This window comes from Scyliorhinus canicula, chromosome 5 (assembly GCF_902713615.1).
Source record: "Scyliorhinus canicula chromosome 5, sScyCan1.1, whole genome shotgun sequence".
Lineage (NCBI taxonomy): Eukaryota > Metazoa > Chordata > Chondrichthyes > Carcharhiniformes > Scyliorhinidae > Scyliorhinus > Scyliorhinus canicula.
The window spans coordinates 101,493,426-101,515,653 of NC_052150.1; the positions used below are offsets into that span (position 1 = coordinate 101,493,426).

General features: G+C 47.9%; 1 protein-coding gene across 1 annotated transcript in view; it reads right to left on the reverse strand.

The window, feature by feature from the left end:
• Positions 1-22,228, reverse strand: part of LOC119966162 (histone deacetylase 9-like) — a 1,160,486-nt gene that overhangs the window by 654,579 nt on the left and 483,679 nt on the right. Inside the window, exon 4 of the mRNA XM_038797463.1 lies at positions 15,701-15,772. Within this exon, the coding sequence (XP_038653391.1) occupies positions 15,701-15,772 (72 nt within the window). The remainder of the gene's footprint in view (positions 1-15,700; positions 15,773-22,228) is intronic.

A 22,228-nucleotide genomic window follows, 5' to 3' on the forward strand; every position in this document is an offset into this window, starting at 1 on the left:
GTTGTTACGAGACAGGTGATTAAAAGTAACTAGGCCTCTAATTGTATATCAGAAGCTGAACAGTAAAAGACGACAAAAGGTTTAAGCATATAATTAAATTATGCATTAAGCTAAGGAGCTGTAACTCCTCACTGACAAGCATGACACCCACGGTTTCTTCAGTGCCACCAAAGGCAATATATGGACCCAATACCCTAGGCCTCAGATAGGTGCGGAGTAAGAATGGAACCGTCTTGCGAGATAGAGAAAACATTGTCTTTCGATGGAGAGAACACTCCAAATAACCTCTGAACCTTGATACAACCATAGATGAGAATTTGTTTGAGAAAATCCCCAACTCCCCATCAAAGATGATCTTGGACTCCCACCGAGCATGAGCGAAGATGATGTCGCCATTAAACACATGAAGAATGGAAAAGCCGCAGGAGTGCATGGGATCCCAGCGGGGATTTTCAAACTGAGAGAAGAATCGATCACCCATCACCTCTTGCTGAAAATCTGGGACAGAGAGGAAATTCCTGCTAAACTCAGGGATGCTATCGTCGCCACCATCTTCAAGAAAAAAGAAAAAGCGGACTGTGGGAACTATCGAGGAATCTCCCTACTCTCTATCACCGGGAAGATCACTACCTGAATCCTCACAAGTCGCCTTCTGCCAGCCTCTGAAGAAATCCTTCTGGAAAACTAGTGTGGCTTTTGACCAAACTATGAAACAGCAGATATGCTTTTCACTGCTCAGCAATTTCCAGAGAAATGCCAGGAGCAACATCAACCACTCTAGATGGGCTTCATCGATCTGAAACAGGCTTTTGACTCAGTCAATCAGGAAGTGCTACAGAAGATCCTGTCAAAGGCCGGCTGTTCAGAGAAATTCATCAACATCCTCCAACTCCTCCACCACAAGACGTTAGTGACTGTCCTCACTGATGGAACTAAGTCTGAAACCTTCAAGATCAATACTGGAGACAAGCAGGAATGTGTCATTGCCTCACCCTTTTCTCCATATTCGTCGCCACCATCCTCCACCTTGTCAAAAGCAAGCTTTCCAGTGGAGTGGACATCATTTACAGGATGGACGCAAATCTTTACAACCTCAACCGGTTGAAATCTAAGAAGAAATTAGCACAGACATCACTCGTGGAACTTCAGTATGTGGATGACATCGCTATCTCCACTCTCTCAAAAGAGAATCTCCAAGCCATGCTTGACACCTTCACGAAGCACACCAAAGAATCGGTCTCAGCCTCAATCTCAAGAGGACTCAAGTCCTTTGCCAGCCCATCCCAAGGCAAGATTCGATCTCTGCATACAGACACCACCTCAAGGTCCTGGAGAAGTACCATCAATGCTGTCTCAGGTGAATTCTCCACATCAGCTGGGAGGACAGGCTTATTAATTTCAGTATCATTGAAGTATCCAAGAGCAACAGCAGTGCGGCCACGATCATCCAAAACCAATTGTGCTGGGCTGGTGATGTGCTTAGGATGTCAGAGTCCAACTTCCAAGGCAAATCTCCCAACTGCCAAAGCAAATCTGCTTTGCTCAAGGAAGACTTCTGAAGAAGAGAAGGACAAAGTAAGCCCTTCAACAACACCCTGAAGGCTTACCTCAAGAAATGCAACATAGACATCAATGCTGACGACACAAAGCTTGGTGGAATTGCGGATAGCGATGAAGACTGTCAGAGGATACAGCAGGTTTTAGATTGTTTGGAGACTTGGGCAGAGAGATGGCAGATGGAGTTTAATCTGGACAAATGTGAGTTAATGCATTTTGGAAGGTCTAATGCAGGTAGGGAATATACAGTGAATGGTAGAACCCTCAAGCGTATTGAAACTCAGAGAGATCTAGGTGTACAGGTCCACAGGTCACTGAAAGGGGCAGCACAGTGGAGAAGGTAGTCCAGAAGGCATACGGCATGCTTGCCTTCATTGGCCGTGGCATTGAGTATAAGAATTGGCAAGTCATGTTGCAGCTGTACAGAACCTTAGTTAGGCCACACTTGGAGTATAGTGTTCAATTCTGGTCGCCACACTACCAGAAGGATGTGGAGGCTTTAGAGAGGGTGCAGAAGAGATTTACCAGGATGTTGCCTGGTATGGAGGGCATTAGCTATGAGGAGTGATTGAATAAACTCGGTTTGTTCTCACTGGAACGACGGAGGTTGAGGGGCGAACTAATAGAGGTCTACAAAATTATGAGGGGCGTAGACAGAGTGGATAGTCAGAGGCTTTTCCCCAGGGTAGAGGGGTCAATTATAAGGGGGCATAGGTTTAAGGTGCGAGGGGCAAGGTTTAGAGTCGATGTACGAGGCAAGTTTTTTACACAGAGGGTAGTAGATGGCTGGAACCCGCTGCCGGATGAGGTGGTGGAAGCAGGGACGATAGTGACATTTAAGGGGCATCTTGACAAATACATGAATAGGATGGGAATGGAGGGATACGGACCCAGGAAGTGTAGACGATTGTAGTTTAGTCGGGCGGCATGGTCGGCACGGGCTTGGAGGGCCGAAGGGTCTGTTCCTGTGCTGTACTTTTCTTTGTTCTTTGTTTTGTTCTTTGCATGGGAGACCCTTGCTCAGAAGAGACCTACTTGGAAGAATCTCCTGATTGAAGGGGCACAATTCTTTGAGGACAACCGACAGCAAGAGGAGAACCAGAAAAGGAGCCTGATAAAGAAATACCAGTGATCTCAAATCCAATGACCAATCCCACTACCGGATACGCCTGCCAAGTTCGGTTGAAGATGCGGCTCCAGGATCGGGCTCATCAGCCATGTAAGAACCAACAGAACCTATGACCAGTAACACACAGTTTCTTAGGTGGACGATTATGCTCCTTAGCAAAGGATTGCCGAAGAGGAATTAAATTATGCCTCATTTGGATTGGGACATTGAACTATACACAATGAACAAATATTTAACGTGTTTCTTACCTCATTTATTACTTATACTTCAGAACATTCACTTTTTCAAGTTGAGTAACATTAGCCCTGATTTTAACTTGAGGCACGCACTGAGCATGGGGTCGGCAGATTGAGAGTACAAACTATGTTAACACCTGGGTTTTATTTAAAAACCTTGAGCCCAACTCCCACAGATCCACAGTGCAGGAGGCAGCTATTCAGTCCATCGTGTCTGCACCCACCCTCAAAACAAGCACCCTAGTCAGACCCGCATCCGTGCCCTATTCCCAGAATCCCACATAACCTTTGGACACTAAGGGTTAATTTAACATGGCCAATCCAACTAACCTGCAGATTTTTTTACTGGGAGAGGAAACTGGAATACTGGATGGAAACCCACGCAGACACGGCGAGAATGTACAAACTCCACACAGTCACCCAAGGCCAGAATTGAACCCAGATTCCTGGTGCTGTGAAGCAGCAGTACTAAGCACTGTGCCACCATGCCGTCTCTCTCTGCCCAGATCCAGTGTAAATGATGTGCGGTTTGTGTACAGGATTCAGATAAACTTGGCAAGAGGCTGTGAGGGACTGGTAGGAACAGTCCCCAGTAGTCAGGTTAGTGATTGTGGAGGTTGGATGAGGGCTGAGGGGGGCGGGGAGCTCGCCTGGTTCACAGGCCCAGCTTAGTGGTTCATGGTGCTTCTGGTCAGGCCTGTGCCAAACCACACTGGTGCCATTGGGATCTGAAACGTGTCATGAAGCACCAACTTTTAATGTACAATAAAGCTTTCCTCTGCTCAGGCAAGTGCCTTGTATGCTGCTCAGTATGACACAGGACATGTTTACATCATGGATCCCATGAGCAGGCTGCCGTTCCAATTATCAGCTCCCCCAGAGCCCTGTTCAACCCAGCATGGTGAGGGTTAAAATTCAAGCTATTTTTAAGAAAATTATGTATCGACTCTATAAACATTGATGTCTGGCAGATTTCTATTCCAAGAAAGCATTTGAAGAGTTTGACAAGAAAAATATTAATTTCAGCCACAGAGAATATTTGGCACTAGTGATCTGCCCTATGGTCCATTTTTACCAAGTTGCAATGTGTGAAATGTAATATGTTTTCAACTTTTGCATGTAAAATGCAAAACAACAGACCAATTTCTTCCAGAGCTGTTTAAATATTGTGGTCTCCTACTTTTATTCTGGGCATGGAGCAGCAACCAACTTGGGCGAATTGCCAACTGTGCTGCCCTGAATTCCATGGAACAAACCATGTAACTAATTTTGGATGGTTTGTTTCATTATTTTTGTCTCACCTTGTTAAGTTGAGTGACTCACACCCATGTTTGGTTTCATGCCTGATACCATCCCTCTCATACACCACTCCAATGTATATTATATAATTGCAGCATGGACAATGTGTGTTGGAAGGCTAACGTATCACAATGAGAATATGGGACATGACGGCTTTGTATAATTCTGTGCTAGTTCACGTCTACACACATTACTTTTTCATTAAGAATCATTCTCGATTACATGAGGCGGTTTGTTTTTGCACTTCTAACCAATTGCAATGTTTCTCACTGTTGTCCACCACTGTTGCACTCCACAGACTGGCTAATGCAATTGCTTACTGAGTCAGCCAGAGAGTCAGCCATAATTGGTGTAAATTAATACCATCCTCCAAAGGTGCTTTGGTGGCAAGGGGGCATTAAATATGGCGAGAGGGTAGTGGATGGGGAACCCACCACCTACCCACCTCTGACCAATTAAGTACCTGGTTGGAAAGCTCACAGACGACTTTCCTGCCCTGCTGCCAATTGAGGTTCATTAGTGGGAAATTCATGAGAATTGCCTACATCAAAGTCTGCCCAATAGTTACAATATTCAGATCTATGCCATTAAAAAACCCAACCTCAATGAATTTGAGACCATACTATGAAAACAAGACTTAAAATATTCTGATAGAATTGAAATGGCGCTCGTTTACTTATTATACATTTATTTTGAAAAAGTAATGCTCCTTGAGAATTCCGTGCTGAAACCTTTTATTACTTTGTTTTCACACAACATTCCATGACATAATCTCCCTGGATATTGCCCAAGAATGTAACAAGAAGGGTGGGAGCACATGAGAATTTCATTAACAATGTGACTGCAGTGATGGAATTCTGTCAGATTATATAACTTTACTGGTACGCTATCAAAGGAATTTTCACTTAAAAGGCATCTCTCAGATTTCTACAATCATCATTACCTGTCCTATTTGCAATAAACTCACTGAAAAATACACCAGTATTAAATATTGACACAGAAGCTAAATGAAGACCCATTAAATTAATGAGTACAACGAAAATAATGAATATGTCATTAAACAGTTGCTATCTACATTCATAAATATCAGCTCTTTCTAATACAAACAGTAGAAGTAGTTTGTAACTCACAAACTGAAACTTAATTTTCAGTCCCATAGTTTTAACTAGTGAGATATCTGTATTATATAGGGTACAATCAATAGCTTCATTAATGAAGTGGAGATCACTGGGGTGAGCACAGTAAGAAGTCTTACAACACCAGGACTTTAACCTGGTCTTGTCAGACTTACTGTGTTCATTAATGAAGTTAACCACATACGTCATGATTACTATAATATGACCGAGGTAATACCACCATGCTACTAACTGAATCTTACTTAAATAGAAATTAAACTTAAGAGCAAGAGACACAGACTTGGACAAATATGGCAGGACCAGGAACTCTTCTTATCCATGTGATCCACCTCCATTCCACCAAACCTATTCCTCACCTAAACTGCTACCCACTCAACTTCCCTTCCTGGTTCCCATGTTAACTAATACAGTTAATGATTCCCATTCTTCATCTGCTGCCCCTCTCTCTTTTAAATCTGCCATCATGCCCCCTCTCCTCAAAATAACTCTAAATTGGATTTGTTTATTGTCACGTGTACCGAGGTACAGTGAAAAGTATTTTTCTGCAAGCAGCTCAACAGATCATTCAGTACATGGAAGAAAAGGGAATTAAACAAAATTCAAGAAAAGGCAAGAAAATACATGAGAATACATAATAGGGCAACACAAGATATACAATGTAACTACATAAGCATTGGCATCGGTTGAAGCATACAGGGTGTAGTGTTAATGAGGTCAGTTAATAAGAGGGTCATTTAGGAGTCTGGTGACAGTGGGGAAGAAGCTTTTTTTGAGTCTGTTCATGCGTGTTCTCAGACTTCTGAATCTCCTGCCCGATGGAAGAAGTTGGAAAAGTGAGTAAGCCGGGTGGGAGGGATCCTTGATTATGCTGCCAGCTTTCCCCCGGCAGCGGGAGGTGTAGATGGAGTCCATGGATGGGAGGCAGGTTCGTCCCACCAACCCTGCAAATTACCACATTATCTCCAACCTCTCCTGCAAAATCCTTGAACATATTGTAGCCTATCAAATCTGTACTAATATTTGAATTCCTCCAATCAGGGTTCTAGCCTCCTCACAGTACCAAAACAGTTCTTAGCAAAATTACAAATGACATCCTTTGTGACTGAGACAAAAGTAAGCTTTCCCTCCTCACCTTTCTCGACCTGCCTGCAACCTTTGACAGGGTTGTCCACACCATCCTCCACCAATGCCTCTTCACTGTCACTCAATTGGATTGGACTGCACTGACTTGGCTCCATCTTACCGATCTAATCATAGTCAGTGAATCACCTGCAATGGCTTCTCTTCCAATCCCTGTACTGTTATCTCTGATATCTCCCAAGAATTGCTGTCTCTTGCCTACATGCTGCCCCTCAGTGACATCATCTGAAAGCACAGCATTAATTTTCACATGGCACCCAGCTCCAATCTTTTGGACAACTTTGTCAACTCCTCCACTGTTGCTAAACTATCAAAGTGCTTATCCAACATCCAGTATTGGATAAGCAAATATTTCCTTCAATTAAATATTGGGAGACAGAAGCCTTTGTCTTTGGTCCTCACCAAAAACTCCTTTCCCGAGCTGCAATTTCCATCCCTATTTCTGGCAACCGCCGAGACTGAACCATACTATTCACACCTTTTGTGTTATTTATGACCTTCAGATGAGCTTCTGACCACATATATGTGCCATCACTAAAACCACCTATATCTACTTCCACAAAGGAGGTCTTGTGCTTCAGTAGGCAGTGCCTCTGAGCCAGAAGCTCCATATTCAGAGACCATTCCAGCACTTGTTGGCATGCCCATTCCAGCACTTGTTGGCATGGGAAGGAACATTCACGATGCAGTTCAACAAGTTGGTAATTAGCCTACTAATCCTCCCAACACTTCCCCATTATTCCCCAAAGAGAAAACAAGTGTGTCAAGTTACAAAACAAACTCTGTAAAAGTTACTGACTTTGCTCTGGTCTCAGCTCATCTGCTGATGTTTAATGATGATGTCTCATCTGCTCATTCATGCCTATGTTATCAATCGCACACTTGCCAGGTGTTTCCGGGAGGTGGGATCGGTCCTTGGACTCTAGATCACTAATATTCCTTTCTCAAGCTTCTTTTCTGAGTCTGTTCTAGCAGCCTCATGCCCTTAAAGAACTGTGTTCCTTCAATCAAGAGGTTCCTCCAAGTAGGTCTCTTCTGAGCAAGGGACTCCCAGGCTTTGACATCTATGTTGCATTTCTTGAGGTCAGCATTCAAGGTATCTTTGAAGCACTTCTTGCTCCCCCCCCACCCCCCTTGTTCAGAAGCCTTCCTTGAGCTGGGAAAAGAAGCCCACTTCACACTTTATTTGCCCTTGGATCTGACATTCAAACTGTGAAATAACAGACACTCTGCGGTGATAATGATAGGTTGTGATAGTAGCCCTCAGGCTTATGAAACAAACCTTGAAATAGCAAACACTGATTTTTGTCGGTGCTGCAGATATTTTCTTCAATTAGTTAACGGACGGGAGATTAAACTCCTTGACAAATTAACAGCTCCTGTTGACAGCTCCCTTGGCAGTTCCAATAAGTTTATACTATGTTTACACACATTTATGTCTACTTTAACAAATCCCAAAGGGCACCTGACCTCTGGCAAAGGCACCTTACCTCGAGCAAAGAGCTACATATCTCTTCCAAGGGGCATGTAATCTCTCCCAACGGCACCGCAGGGTCATATCCAAAAGGTATCTTGCCTCTCCAGAGGGGCACCACACTCCTCCAAATATTAGACCTTCTTCTACCAGGTCTCATGCTGCTTTTTCCATTTATTCTTGAAAAAGGCAACTGCAGGGTCTGGGAGTTGAACATCTGCTTTCTAGGCTTTGGTGCCATTTTTACAAAGACCGAGAAACTCTACGTCTGTGTTAAACTTCTGAACCTTGTCTCTCTCAGAGGCTATTCTCTTCACCCACCAGCTTAATATATTTTCAGAAATTCATAGTTACAATAGGTGTATAATCAGCACACTGTCAATTTTAATCATTCGGTCAGAGACACATTGGCCGTGTTTCTCAGCAACGGGAGGTGCTGGATCTTCTGGTCCCACGTTGTCAATGGGAATTCCCATTGACTCCACTCCCCTGCTTCCGGGATACCTGCAGACAGCGTTCATTGTTGGTGGGACCAGAAGAAAATCCGCAAAATCCCTCCCCCCATTATTATACAGTCTATTTCAAGAAAACACTCACTCAAATCTCACCTCAATTAAGCTGGAAGATTGCCCACTGTTTTTGAAAATTATTTAACAAAAGCAACTGACCAGAAAATTAAAGTTAAAAAAATATATTTAATTAGTACAGGTGATTAAATAATACTGATACATCCTGGGAAATTAGGTATACAGCATGTACAATTCAAATTGAGCCCACAGAGTCACAGGCTGAAAACAGATATCACGAACAGGCACCAGATGTTTGGGAGAGGTTGGTGGGTGGAGAAGTGAGATAAGGAAACAAAGGGCGCAATTCTCCGCACTCACGACGGTGCGGAGAATAGCGTGGCTCGTAAAATTTTACGGCCACGCTAGTCCGACGCCCTCCCGCTATTCTCCCCCCCCCCCCCCCCCCACGCCCGACTCCCGATACGAATCGCTGCCGCCGTTTTTTTACGGCCAGCAGCGATTCTCAGATGTCCGATGGGCCGAGTTCCCAGCCCTTTACGGCTGTTTTTACGAACGGCAAACACACCTGGTCTGGCCGTTCGTAAAAACGGCCGTAAAGTCCCGATTTTTAAAACCATGGCACCGATTGGCACAGCAGTACCACGGCCGTGCCAAGGGTGCCATGGGCCCGCGATCGGTGGGCACTGATCGTGGGCAGCGGGTCCGATGCCCGCGCACTCTTTGTCCCTCTGCCGCCCCACTGTATCACTTCGCGGGGCGGCTGAGGGGCATCCCGGCCCACGCATGCGCGGGTTTCGCGCAAATGCGTGGTGACGTCATCCGCGCATGCGCGGGTTGGAGTCTTCCAATCCGCGCATGCGCGGCTGACGTCATATGACGCGTCAGCCGGCGCAAACCCTGGCAAGCGGGCTTAACGAAATTCATTAAGCCCGCGATGCCGGAGTTTACGGCCGCGGCATGCTAGCCCCGACCGGGGACCAGAATCGGTTCCCGGTCGGGGAGGGGGAGGCTGGCGTCAAACCCGCCCGGATTTGACGCCAGCCTTACGATTTCTCCCCCTCTGGGAGAATCGCGGCCAAAATGTTTTGGTGAGTTGAGGGTGGCAGCATTTTTGTGGATTTAGGTTTGAAAGAAAATTTCTAACTCTTTCCTGATTGGAATGCCAGTGCACAAGCTCTGCCCACGTGTACTTTATAACTATACTGTCACCAGAACCCCAATTTGCAGGGAAAAGAAGCCTACTGCTCCTTTTTGGCAGACACTGTACCACACTGTACCACACAGTATCTGTGTGGGTTCCCTCTGGGTGCCCCAGTTTTCTACCATGGTCCAAAGATGTGCAGGTTAGGTGGATTGGCCATGATAAAATTGTGCTTACTGTCCAAAAAAGATTAGGGGGGCGACTCTCCGAACCCCGCGCCGGGCCAGAGAATCGCCGCAACCGCACCACAACGCCCCGACCCTGGCGCGTGATTCTCCGAGGTGCGTTTGGCGAGGCGCCGGCCACGGTCCGCTGGAACCGGATGTGCTGAATGGCCGCACCGATACGACAGAGTCCCGCCAGTGCCGTTCACCCCTTCCGGCGGGAACTTGCAAGAACGGTCGGGGGGCAGCCTGTGGGAGGGGGGAGGAGGGGGAGGGGGGCTCCTTCACTGGAGGGGGGGGGGGGTGCCTCCGGTGGTGTCTGGCCCGCGATCGGGGCGCACCGATCAGCGGGCCGGCCTCTCCCTCACCTGGGCCTACTTCCTGGCACAGCCAGCCCCTGAACACCGACCCCATGTTGGTCGGGGCCGGCGCACAAAAGAAGTCCCCCGCGCATGCGCAGGTTGGCACGGCCCAGCTGCACATGCGCGGGTCCCCTTTGGCGCTGTGGGAGCTAGAATCGTACGTGTCCGGGCCCGGTTCACGCCATCGCGTTCACAACGGCGCAAAGTCTTGGGCCCAATATTGGAGGAATGGCCCCCGAGGTTGGGTTACTGGGTTGCGGGGATAGGGTGGAGGTGTGGGCTTAAGTGGGGTGCTCTTTCCAAGGGCTGGTGCAGACTCAATGGGCCGAATGGCACTGTAAATTCTATGATTCTATAATAGCACTAGCTGTAGAAGTAACAATAAGTGAATGTACTTGTAATAAGCATGAAAGGAAACACATACCCCACATGTTTAATTGAATGTGTGACAAATATCATTTTCATGTTTGATCTGTCTTGCAACAGCCGATGCCCATCCATTTCATATCCATTTCTGCTGGGTGATAGATTAACTGACCAGGCGCCCTCTGTTAGGCCTGACCAAACAGCCAGAAATTATTTTCTCAGTATCTTAATGTTCTCTTTTTTTATATGTGAAAATAAGAGCTTAGTGTGCTGCTATCCTAGTTTGTGCTCACTTTTTATCAAAGACCTGCTCAGGACCAGCACTCAAAATACACACTCAATCCTTGTAGGTTTCACAGGGGTGGGAAGAAGGGATTCCAGTCAGTGTGATGATATGCCTGTGAATAGTATTGTATACAGATAGCAATGTGACCTGCAACAGCTGGTGGAATCAGGCCTTGGTCACGCGACATGGGAGACTAATCAGTTGGTAGTAAGGCATACAACAGGACAGTCGCACATTGGGTAGTTCCAGAGCAATCTAGTTGTGGTGATCTACCACTATATATATGTGTGTGCTTGCATTAGGGGATGTTCGACAGTACCTGTATTACAGGTTTTCCAGTAAGCCCCTGCCGGTTAGCTCCGCCCACAGGGAGCAGTATAAATATTCATAAGTTTCCCTGAGATGCCATTCTACAGCTGCAGCCAAAGGAATAGCATCTCACTGTAATAAAGCCTCTCTTGTACCGATTCGAGTCTTTGTGTGCAATTGTTAGCACCACAACTAGTCTGTATAGTATTCTGCATGTTATCTTCCATGTGTTCATTAATAAATCATCATTCTAGTTAAGTCACCAGCAGTTCTGTGAGCACCAATGCAACAGCAAGACAATATAACACATTAGTCAGAACACAAGAGAACATAATCGAAAGGAGCAGGAGGACGCCATATTGCCATTGAGCCTGCTTCATCATTCAGTACAATCATGAATGATCTTGGGCTTCAACTCCACTTTCCTGCTTGCTCCCTAGATCAAAGAACAACGAAAGGTACAGCACAGGAACAGGCCCTTCAGCCCTCCAAGCCCGGGCCGACCATGCTGCCCGACTAAACTACAATCTTCTACACTTCCTGGGTCCATATCCCTCTATTCCCATCCTATTCATGTATTTGTAAAGATGTCCCTTAAATGTCACTATCATCCCTGCTTCCACCACCTCCTCCGGCAGCGAGTTCCAGGCACCCACTACCCTCTGTGTAAAAAACTTGCCTTGTACATCTACTCTAAACCTTGCCCCTCACACCTTAAACCTATGCCCCCTAGTAGTTGACCCCTCTACCCTGGGGAAAAGCCTCTGACTATCCACTCTGTCTATGCCCCTCATAATTTTGTAGACCTCTATTAGGTCGCCCCTCAACCTCCGTCGTTCCAGTGAGAACAAACCGAGTTTATTCAACCGCTCCTCATAGCTAATACCCTTTATACCAGGCAACATCCTGGTAAATCTCTTCTGCACCCTCTCTAATGCCTCCACATCCTTCTGGTAGTGTGGCGACCAGAATTGAACACTATACTCCAAGTGTGGCCTAACTAAGATTCTATACAGCTGCAACATGACTTGCCAATTCTTATACTCAATGCCCCGGCCAATGAAGGTGTGCATGCCATATGCCTTCTTGACAGCACAGTAGCATTGTGGATAGCACAATTGCTTCACAGCTCCAGGGTCCCAGGTTCGATTCCAGCTTGGGTCACTGTCTGTGCGGAGTCTGCACATCCTCCCCGTGTGTGCGTGGGTTTCCTCCGGGTACTCCAGTTTCCTCCCACAGTCCAAAGGTGTGCGGGTTAGGTGAATTGGCCATGATAAAGTGCCCTTAGTGTCCAAAATTACCTTTAGTGTTGGGTGGGGTTACTGGGTTATGAGGATAGGGTGGAGGTGTTGACCTTGGGTAGGGTTCTCTTTCCAGGAGCCGGTGCAGACTCGATGGGCCAAATGGCCTCCTTCTACACTGTAAATTCTATGATTGACTACCTTCTCCACCTGTGTTGCCCCTTTCAGTGACCTGTGGACATGTACATCTAGATATCTCTGACTTTCAATACTCTTTAGAGTTCTACCATTCACTGTATATTCCCTACCTGCATTAGACCTTCCAAAATGCATTACCTCACATTTGTCCGGATTAAACTCCATCTGCCATCTCTCAGCCCAAGTCTCCAAACGATCTAAATCCTGCTGTAAAATCCCTTGATTCCCTGAGAAACCAAAATCTGTCAATCGCAGCCTTGAATATAGTTTATGAAGAATCATCCAGAGCCCTTTGGGGTATAGAATCCCAATGATTCACAACACATTGAATGAAGAACTGTCTCCTCATCTCAGTCTGAAATCAGCTGTGCCACTCTGATTCTTCAGCTAGAAAAACAATCTTCAGAATCCCCTCCAGAATCGTGTATGTTTCAATGGAATAATATCAGATTCTTCTAAGCTCCAGAGAATATTGGCCCAATTATAGACTCAGGGTGCAATTAAATGGGATAAGTTCTAAGTGCCGTAGCGAGCAAGGTTTCCCGCAAGCTGTTCGACGGCCACGTCGGCAAGCTCCTGACTGCTATCAAACGGTACTTTGTGCAGGAAATGACCCCCATGAACTCTTGCCGGAAATTACTGTCTCACTCAATGACTCGGCTATGCCCTTGCTTGGCAGCCCCCACTAACGAGAGGGAACCATAAATAACCGGAACATCTGAACACATTCTGGACTGCACGCATCCATGCTACCACAGAGAAAAGCACCATGCTTCGGGAATGCTGATCGGACCAGGATGGTGGACAAGACATCTAGTTCCCCCAAAGGAGGTAAAGAGTCAGCCATAAGGTCGCCAATGACGCTTGCGAGGCAGTGGCAGCAGCCGTCAGTGCAGGCAGCCTGACTCGGAGGACCTCCCATATAGTTCTAGAAAAAGATCTACTTCCTCCAAAGGGCCACATGGCTAAGCTGGCACTGGCGTATACCACCCTGTCACCCCCCCCGCCCCCCCGCAAAACCGCATCCGAGTCCCAGCGCACCCTGGATTCCAACCGCACTAACCTTGGACGGGATTCTCTGTTTTAGCGGCAGAATGTTGATGCCGCCGTAAACGCCAGAGCGTTTTACGACGGCGTTATCTGGCCGCAAGGAGCAGCGATCCCCCAACCCACAGGGGGCCAGCACAGCACTGGAGCGCCTCACACAGCTCCAGTTGCCGATACGGGCCCCAGCACTTACGACCGCAGGTCCACGCATGCGTGCCACAGCCGGCGCGGATCTGCGTATGTGCACCACGGCCATCTCCGTGCCGGCCCCCACACAACATGGCAGAGCCCTACAGGGACCAGGAGTGGAGGAACATAGGCCCCTCCAAGAATGAGCCTGTCCGCCGATCGGAAACCCCCGATCGTGGGCCTGGCAGCATGGAGGCCCCCTCCCCAGAGTTGGATCCCCCCCTCCCCCCCACCAGGACGGCCCCCGCAGACAGAATGCCGAGATCCCACCGGGTAGGACCACACGCTAACGACGCCGGCGGGACTTGGCGAAACTCGGCATCACCGGGGGGGGGGGGGGGGGGGGGCTGCATTCAGCAGACCCCCGACCGGTGCTGCAGCGTCCACGCCGGTGAGATTGCTGCTGATTCTCCGGTCACTGGAGACTCGGCGGCCCGGCTTCGAAGCGGCGTGGTGGGATTCGCCCCATATATGCCCGGCAGTGATGCCGACACATTCCCCACTTGTGGCTACTCTTTGCTTCCTGTTCAATAACCAGCCTTCTACCAATGCTAATATATTATCCCCAACTCCATGAGCCCTGAACCTGCCTATTAACCTTTATTGTGTATTTTATCGAATTACTTTTGGAAATCGAGATTTACCATATCTATCTTATCTATCCCACTAGCCACATCCTCATAGAAACTCGAATACATTTGTCAAACACAATTTCCCATCATAAAACCATGTTCAATTTGTCTGATCAAAATGTGATAGAGTCAGTAATTTCAGAATGTGCTTAACAGCAGGGATACAACTGGCAGAAAAGAGCTGTACGCACTCAGGCAGGCTGTCCTGATTGAAATGGGAAGTATGTACACAACTCATTCTTCACATTTACTCGAGTGATACCGGTATCATTTACAGGTAAATTTATCAAGCTGTATTTTTATGGGTCTGCATTTTATTCCTCTTGAGTAAACCCGACGGTTTACTCAGAGCACATCTGACTGCAGGAGAGTCGTATAAGTCATCGACAGTTCTGTAAATGCACCAGGACTCTGATTTTTCCTTCCCCACTGGTATATGGCCTGTAGGCATCTCCATAGAACAGTACAGCACAGAACAGGCCCTTCGGCCCTCGATGTTGCGCCGAGCCATGATCACCCCACTCAAACCCACGTATCCACCCTATACCCATAACCCAACAACCCCCCCCCAACCTACCTTACTTTTTAGGACACTACGGGCAATTTAGCATGGCCAATCCACCTAACCCGCACATCTTTGGACTGTGGGAGGAAACCGGAGCACCCGGAGGAAACCCACGCACACACGGGGAGGACGTGCAGACTCAGCACAGACAGTGACCCAGCCGGGAATCGAACCTGGGACCCTGGAGCTGTGAAGCATTTATGCTAACCACCATGCTACCGTGGCAATAGGCAGGACAATTGAAATTAGTCATTCTGATGGGAGGGGGGAATAATGATAGGGAATTGAAGTTGTCATTCCACCTTCCACCCCATCACAACCCCACTCCCACTCAGTAACATGACATCCTATTTGTATAATTTAACACACTGTGTCCCAAACTGTCCTTTATAATCACTACACACAACATATATATAACAAAATCATGCAGCATATTAAAATACCTTGCCACAGTAACATGCTATTAATATTGCACAGATCACACATCTCTGATAATGAACCAGAATTTCCGTCGTACCATTTTCAGGTTTCCACTAAATGTGTAGTGCAGAGTTCAAACATCTGAAATTTAACAGTGTATTGAGAGGAGAGAAAGCACTGTCATATACACAGTACCTCTGTGAAAGTAAAACAGCTTACCTGAGGTGAACATAGTATGCATTCGGTCCTGAGCCAGCAGCTGGATCGGTTGCTCTTGCCCAGAAACCCCATCTGAGGAGAAACATGATTCGGTCTCATAAATAGTCTGCAGCATCTTTCCTTTCAGTCCTCACTTCAGCCACATAAAAGATTCATCAGAACACCGACAGAGTCATTTCCTCCTTAATTCCTCCTTGCGAAACAATCGGATGACTTGCACATTACTACATCGTAAACTGCTCTCTCTCGTTCACTTCTAAACTACAGGCTGAATGCCTCCCTCAATTTAATATTCCAGGCAAGCCAAATACGCAGTTATAAAAAGCAACCCAAACTCTTTTTTTTTTCAAAGGATAGTTAATTTTTTTCAATCTTTTTTTAGCCTGTCTGCTTTGTCTCATGGAGGAAGCCGAAAGCAGCTGGAAAGGTACCGTAACCACAGTTTAGGGAAACCTTCTTTCTTCTTAGCAGGCACCACAGCTTTTCAAGCGCAGTATCAAACCACTATCCTCACAACTGTATTCTGCCCCGTGTACTCCCCTCCAAGTTGGTAAAATCAAGTGATAAAACGTTTACATATGAATCAACAACAACACAACCCACAGGCGACAGAAATAGAACAATGGCTTGTGTTAACCAAAAATAGGTCATGCATGGCAGGGGATTGAGCTGTATTAATGCATTTGAAAAATACCACTGCAAGTGCAAACAGTGTACAGCTGTCCAATCCCTCAGCTGGAAACACTGTTCTCCAGTCCTGCTGCAATGTCTCAAAATGTATTGACATCTATTTTTGTTCATATACTCAGAATAGAAGCTACATCACCAGATCCTGTTTACATTAGGCAAAATCATTCAAATTTGTCCAAGTTACTTGCTGATCCAAATTTGAAGCCACTGCGTGAGTGATGCTGATCATTCATAATTCATGTCCCATATTCAAAATGCTCCATGTCCAGACTTGGTAACATTTTAAACAGGCTCCAGAAATACCAATGGAATTCAGTTAATGTAAACACATGGTCAGGACAAGTGTCAAGATCACTGTGCAACAGTTTTATCCACTGGATTTAGTGGGTACACCCAACTGGGGAAGTGATAGCCGATACACAACAGTCGAGCGCAATTCGGCACTGTGGCATCTGAATGAAAGGTAGACAACGTTTTAGTATCTTACAAAATTAGAATATAATTTATCTCATGTTCATTTCAGGGTGCTTTCATAACATAAGAACAAATCATAGTACACATGTAAATGCAATTGGTTAAAAGTTGCTATTTGAGACTTTAATTTATAAAGAATAAGCACGTAGCTTGCGTTTATACAAAGCATCTGCAAGTCCTTCACAACAAATTAAGTACTTTCAAAGTGTTGTAACGTAAGAAAACACTGCAGCCAAATTGTGCACAGCAAGGTTCGACAAACAGCAATGAGGTAGATGACCAGACAATTTTATTAAGATTGATTAAGGAATTAATGTTGACCAGGATATACCCCTGCCCTTCTTTGAACAATGCTTTGGAATTTTTTACGTCCATTTTGAGACGTCAGGTAGGACCTTAGTTTAATGTGCAATCTGAAATTTGACGCTGTGAACAGTGTAGCACTCCTTCAGGACTGAAGTGCCAGCTGAGATTATCTGCTGTAGGCTGTGGGGCAAGATTTGGGCCCAGAATTGACCAACTCAGAGGCTAGATTGTTACAGTTGAGCCAAAGTTGATATCAGAAGGGCAGAGGCGGCAGGGTTGCCTTGCTAGTATGAAATGAAATCAAATTGATCGCAAGAGAGTGGGGATAAAGGGGTTTCTTTCTTTCATGAAAGGGCAGCAGGTAGCATAGTGGTTAGCACAGCTGCTTCACAGCTCCAGGGTCCCAGGTTCAATTCCCGGCTTGGGTCACTGCCTGTGTGGAGTCTGCATGTTCTCCCTGTGTCTGCGTGGGTTTCCTCCAGGTGCTTCGGTTTCCTCCCACAATCCAAAGATGTGCAGGTTGGGTGGATTGGCCATGCTAAATTGCCCTTAATGTTCTAAAAGGTTGGGTGGGGTTACTGGGTTACGGGGATAATAATAATCACTTATTGTCACAGGTAGGCTCCAATGAAGTTACTGTGAAAAGTCGCCACATTCCAGCGCCTGTTTGGGGAGGCTGGAACGGGAATTGAACCCATGCCGCTGGTCTTGTTCTGCATTACAAGCCAGCTGTCTTAGCCTACTTTGCATAGAGTGGAAGTGTGGGCTTGGGTAGGGTGCTCTTTCCAAGAGCCGATGCAGACTCGATGGGCTGAATGGCCTCCTTCTGCACTACAAATTCCATGATTCTACGATGATGGCAGCCAGTGATTAGTGGTGTTCCACAGGGGTCAGTGTTAGGACCACAACTATTCACAATATACATTAACGATCTGGAAGAAGAAATTGAGGGCATTGTTACGACATAGAATAGAGGCATTGACTCTTTTCTAAATGGGGAAAGGCTTCGTAAATTTGAAACACAAAGGGACTTAGGAGTCCTAGTTCAGGAATCTCAGTTGACAGTTAGTAAGGTAAATACAATATTAAATCCATAGCATTCACACAATGCAGAAGGAGGCCATTCAGCCCATTGAGTCTGCACAAACACTCTGAAAGAGCACCCTACCTAGGCCCACTTCCCCATCCTATCCCCGTAATCCCACATAACCTGCGCATATTTGGACATGTAGGAGCACTTTAGTATGGCCTATCCACCTAACCTGCATATCTTTGGAGTGTGGGAGGATACCAGAGAACCTGGAGGAAACCCACGCAGACATGGGGAGAAAGTATAAACTCCACACTCCCTTTTGATCCCCTTTCCAGGACTCCCACCCTTCCACCTGCCTCCCAACATTTCAGAAGCCCCTTCATACCTGCCCTTCACTGCTCCCCCCTCCCACACACACACACATTTTATACCCCCCTCATTCCTCCTTTCATGGGTCAGGCCCCCCTCAGTCCCTGAACCTTGGGATATGTGAATGCATACAGGTTTATTAATTATTATTATCCATTACTATAGTTGACTTGTGGTGGAATGGGTAGTATGCCTGCCCTGAGCTAGGAATTCCAAGTTCAAGTCTCGCTCAGGGACTTGATGGCCAAGGAAAGTGCATTCAAAATTAGGCCAAATACGTTGATAATCCACTTTTAAACCCTTCCAATAAATCTATGGTAGGCAGAAAAGGCAGGAGAGTCTCCCAGTCAGCAATGTTTGATGTGGAGTCGAGCCACTCAAGCTAAGCAAGTTAGGGGGATTGGCCATGATAAATTGCCCTTAGTGCCCAAAAAAGATTAGGTGGGGTTACTGGGTTACGGGGATATGGTGGAGACATGGGCTTAAGTCAGGTGGTCTTTCCAAAGGCCGGTCAAGACTCGATGGGCTGAATGGCCTCCTTCTGCACTGTAAATTCTATGATTCTATAACCTCTGGCGATAGGCTGGCAATCTGTTCCAGGAAAAAAACTAACTATAAGCGCATGCTTCAGCTGCCTCATGTGCCCCTTGACACGGGAGAAAATGTAGGAAGAATATATGTTGCATTAAGTTGATGCAATTCATTTGAAATGAAATGAAATGAAATGAAAATCGCTTATTGTCACGAGTAGGCTTCAATGAAGTTACTGTGAAAAGCCGCTAGTCGCCACATTCCGGCGCCTGTCCGGAGGGGCTGGTACGGGAATCGAACCGTGCTGCTGGCCTGCTTGGTCTGCTTTAAAAGCCAGCGATTTAGCCCAGTGAGCTAAACCAGCCCCTTTGGAAACAATGCGATAATACAATTTAGATAGTGTACATGGTCCAGAAGAAGAAAACGTCTCTTCACTGGGTGGCTTTATTCCCTATTATTGAGTAACAAGCAAAGCGATAGGAAATGTACATGACTACTTACTCCTGAAAATGTCCACCATTGGGTCTTAACGTGACAAGCCAGCAATGGGATTTTGACATTCGTAGCTTTCACAGACTTACCTAACATACCCCAACCCCCACCCAATATCAAGGAAACCCTGTGGCCAGAAATGTAAAGTCACAATGTAGCTTCAGAGAACCTGCAGAAACGAATCACGCATGCATGATTGTGTTCCATCATTACATCGTTAAAATAAGGAAAGTTCAGAACAGAGGCAATTGCATCATGAAAGCCATGGTTCAGTTGATAGGACTCTTGTCTGAAAATTACAAGGCCCTTTCGAGTGGATGTAAAAGATCCCATCAAGCATGACGCTATTGTGCAAAAAAAAACTGCACCCCCCCACCCCGGTTTCCTACATTGCTACATTTCAAAAGTACTTCACTGGCTGTAAGCATCGGTGCGATGTGCTGGTCCCTAGGCCGAAGTCCCGCCGATGTGACCGCAGCTCATACTGCCGTGAATCAAACATGGTATTTAACGGCATCAACCAGTCGTGCTGACTGACGCCGACGAAGAAGGAGGTAGGGGTCGGCGTGGGGGGGCCGCCACATGTCGAGACGGCTGGCCGTGGCTGGGGGGCGGGTGCGTTTGGCAGGGGCGGAGGCCTCCCAGGGTTGGTGACTGTGGAGGGTGGGGGCGGGGTGGGGAGTGTCAGGGTTGGTGTGTGGGGAGGGTGGGGGCGGGGTGGGGATTATCAGGGTTGGTTTCTGCGGAGGGTGGGCCGGGGTGGGGATTGTCAGGGTTGGTGTCTGGGGAGGGTGGGAGCAGGGTGGGGGGTGCTGGGGATGGGGGGGCGGCGGGGTGGGGGGGGAATGCTGGAGATGGGGGGTGGGTGGTTTGCATGGCTAGGTGCCACTTGTCAACTGTGGCGACCATGCAGCCCATGGCACCCGGTTGCAGAGGGAGGTATGTGCAATGATGATATCGTCTACCCCCACCATCTGCAGATCGTTATGTTTGGCCATCACCCAGCGATGTTGGTCGCCGTGGTGGGGGCCGATGCCCTGCATGTAGCCCTATGGGAGCTGGAGCAGGGGCAGAGGCATGCCAAGGAAGTGGTGGAGGCTGCTGCCACAGAGGATCGTGTAGCAGACGGGCAAGTGGCAGCCGCCCAGGCCGGATGGCCGGCCGCCTGACAGGATGAGGACGAGGACGAGGACGAGGTGGAGGAGGAGGAGGCAGTATCACAGCGATGGAGGTGCCCAATGAGGCCCCATGTGTACCGACACCGCATGTTCAACCAAGACCTCACGGACAGGGAATGCAGGAGGAGACTTCGGATGAGCCGGGAATCTGTCACCCATATCTGCCACCTGATGGCACACCTGGCACCGCGTGGGACTGGGGGTGGACACCCTCTCCCGGTGGCTGTCAAGGTGACTGTCGCCCTCAACTTCTATGCCACGGGGTCGCTCCAGTCGCTGAGTGGTACCTGTCCAGCATCTCTCAGACATCGGTCCACAGCTGCATCCATGCAGTGGCGGACGCCCTGTATGACATCGCGGACCGCTACATCCAGTTTCCTGTGGACCGTGCCCACCAGGATGCCCGGGCTGCAGGCTTTGCCACGATTGCCAGGTCCCCATGGTCCAGGGGGCGATCGATGTGATGCACTTCGCCGTGCGGCCACCAGCGGATAACAGGGCCATGTTCATGAATAGGAAGGGGACCTACTCCATGGACATTCAGGTGGTCTGTGACCACCGGATGAGGATACTACACGTCTGCGCCTGGTACCCGGGCAGTGTGCATGACTCATTCATATTGGCAAAGTTCAAGGGACAACCCCCCCCCCCCCCCCCCCCCCCCCCCGGCTGCGGGGCTGGTTGTTGGGAGACAAGGGTTACCCACTGCGGTCATGGCTGATGACACCTATACAAAGGCCACAGACTGACGTGGAGAACCGCTACAACGATGCCCAATCAGCGAACAGGCGTGTGGTCAAGAGGTGCTTTGGGCTGCTGAAGATGTACTTCAGGTGCCTGGACCGCTCTGGAGGGGCCTCCAGTACCCGTCGGAGCGGCTCGGCCGCATCGTTGTGGTCTGCTGCATCCTGCACAATATTGCTCAGCAGAGGGGCGATGTGCTGGAGGCAGAGGAGAAGGAGGAGGAGCAGGGGGAACAAGACGATGGGCATGCCTCCCCAAATGAGGGGGATGTGGAGGGGGGGAAAATGCATGGGACATACGGGCTGGACACGGACGGGAGGCTGCCCATTGATACCGGATGGGCCAGCGGGCACGGGAAGAGTTGATAGCTGCACGGTACACAGACTATGGGGGGGGTGGTTCGCTGAGCATGGGCACGGACAACACAGTACAGCACCACCCCACCACCCTCACCCCACCCACCACCCATCACCCTCACCCCGCCCACCACCAACCACCCCTCCATCACATATCCACCTGTGGCACAAGGGGCAAAGCTCACATGCTCGCCAGTGAAAGCGGGTCTGTTGCATGGCATGGAGGATGATGACAACCCGCTCTGCAATGAGCTCCGGGCTCTACATCATTAGACAATCTCTGACTCATGGCCACAGTAACGCCCTCCACCTGGACCGTCCCTGCATGCGGCCTGGATACTGTAGTGCATGGACC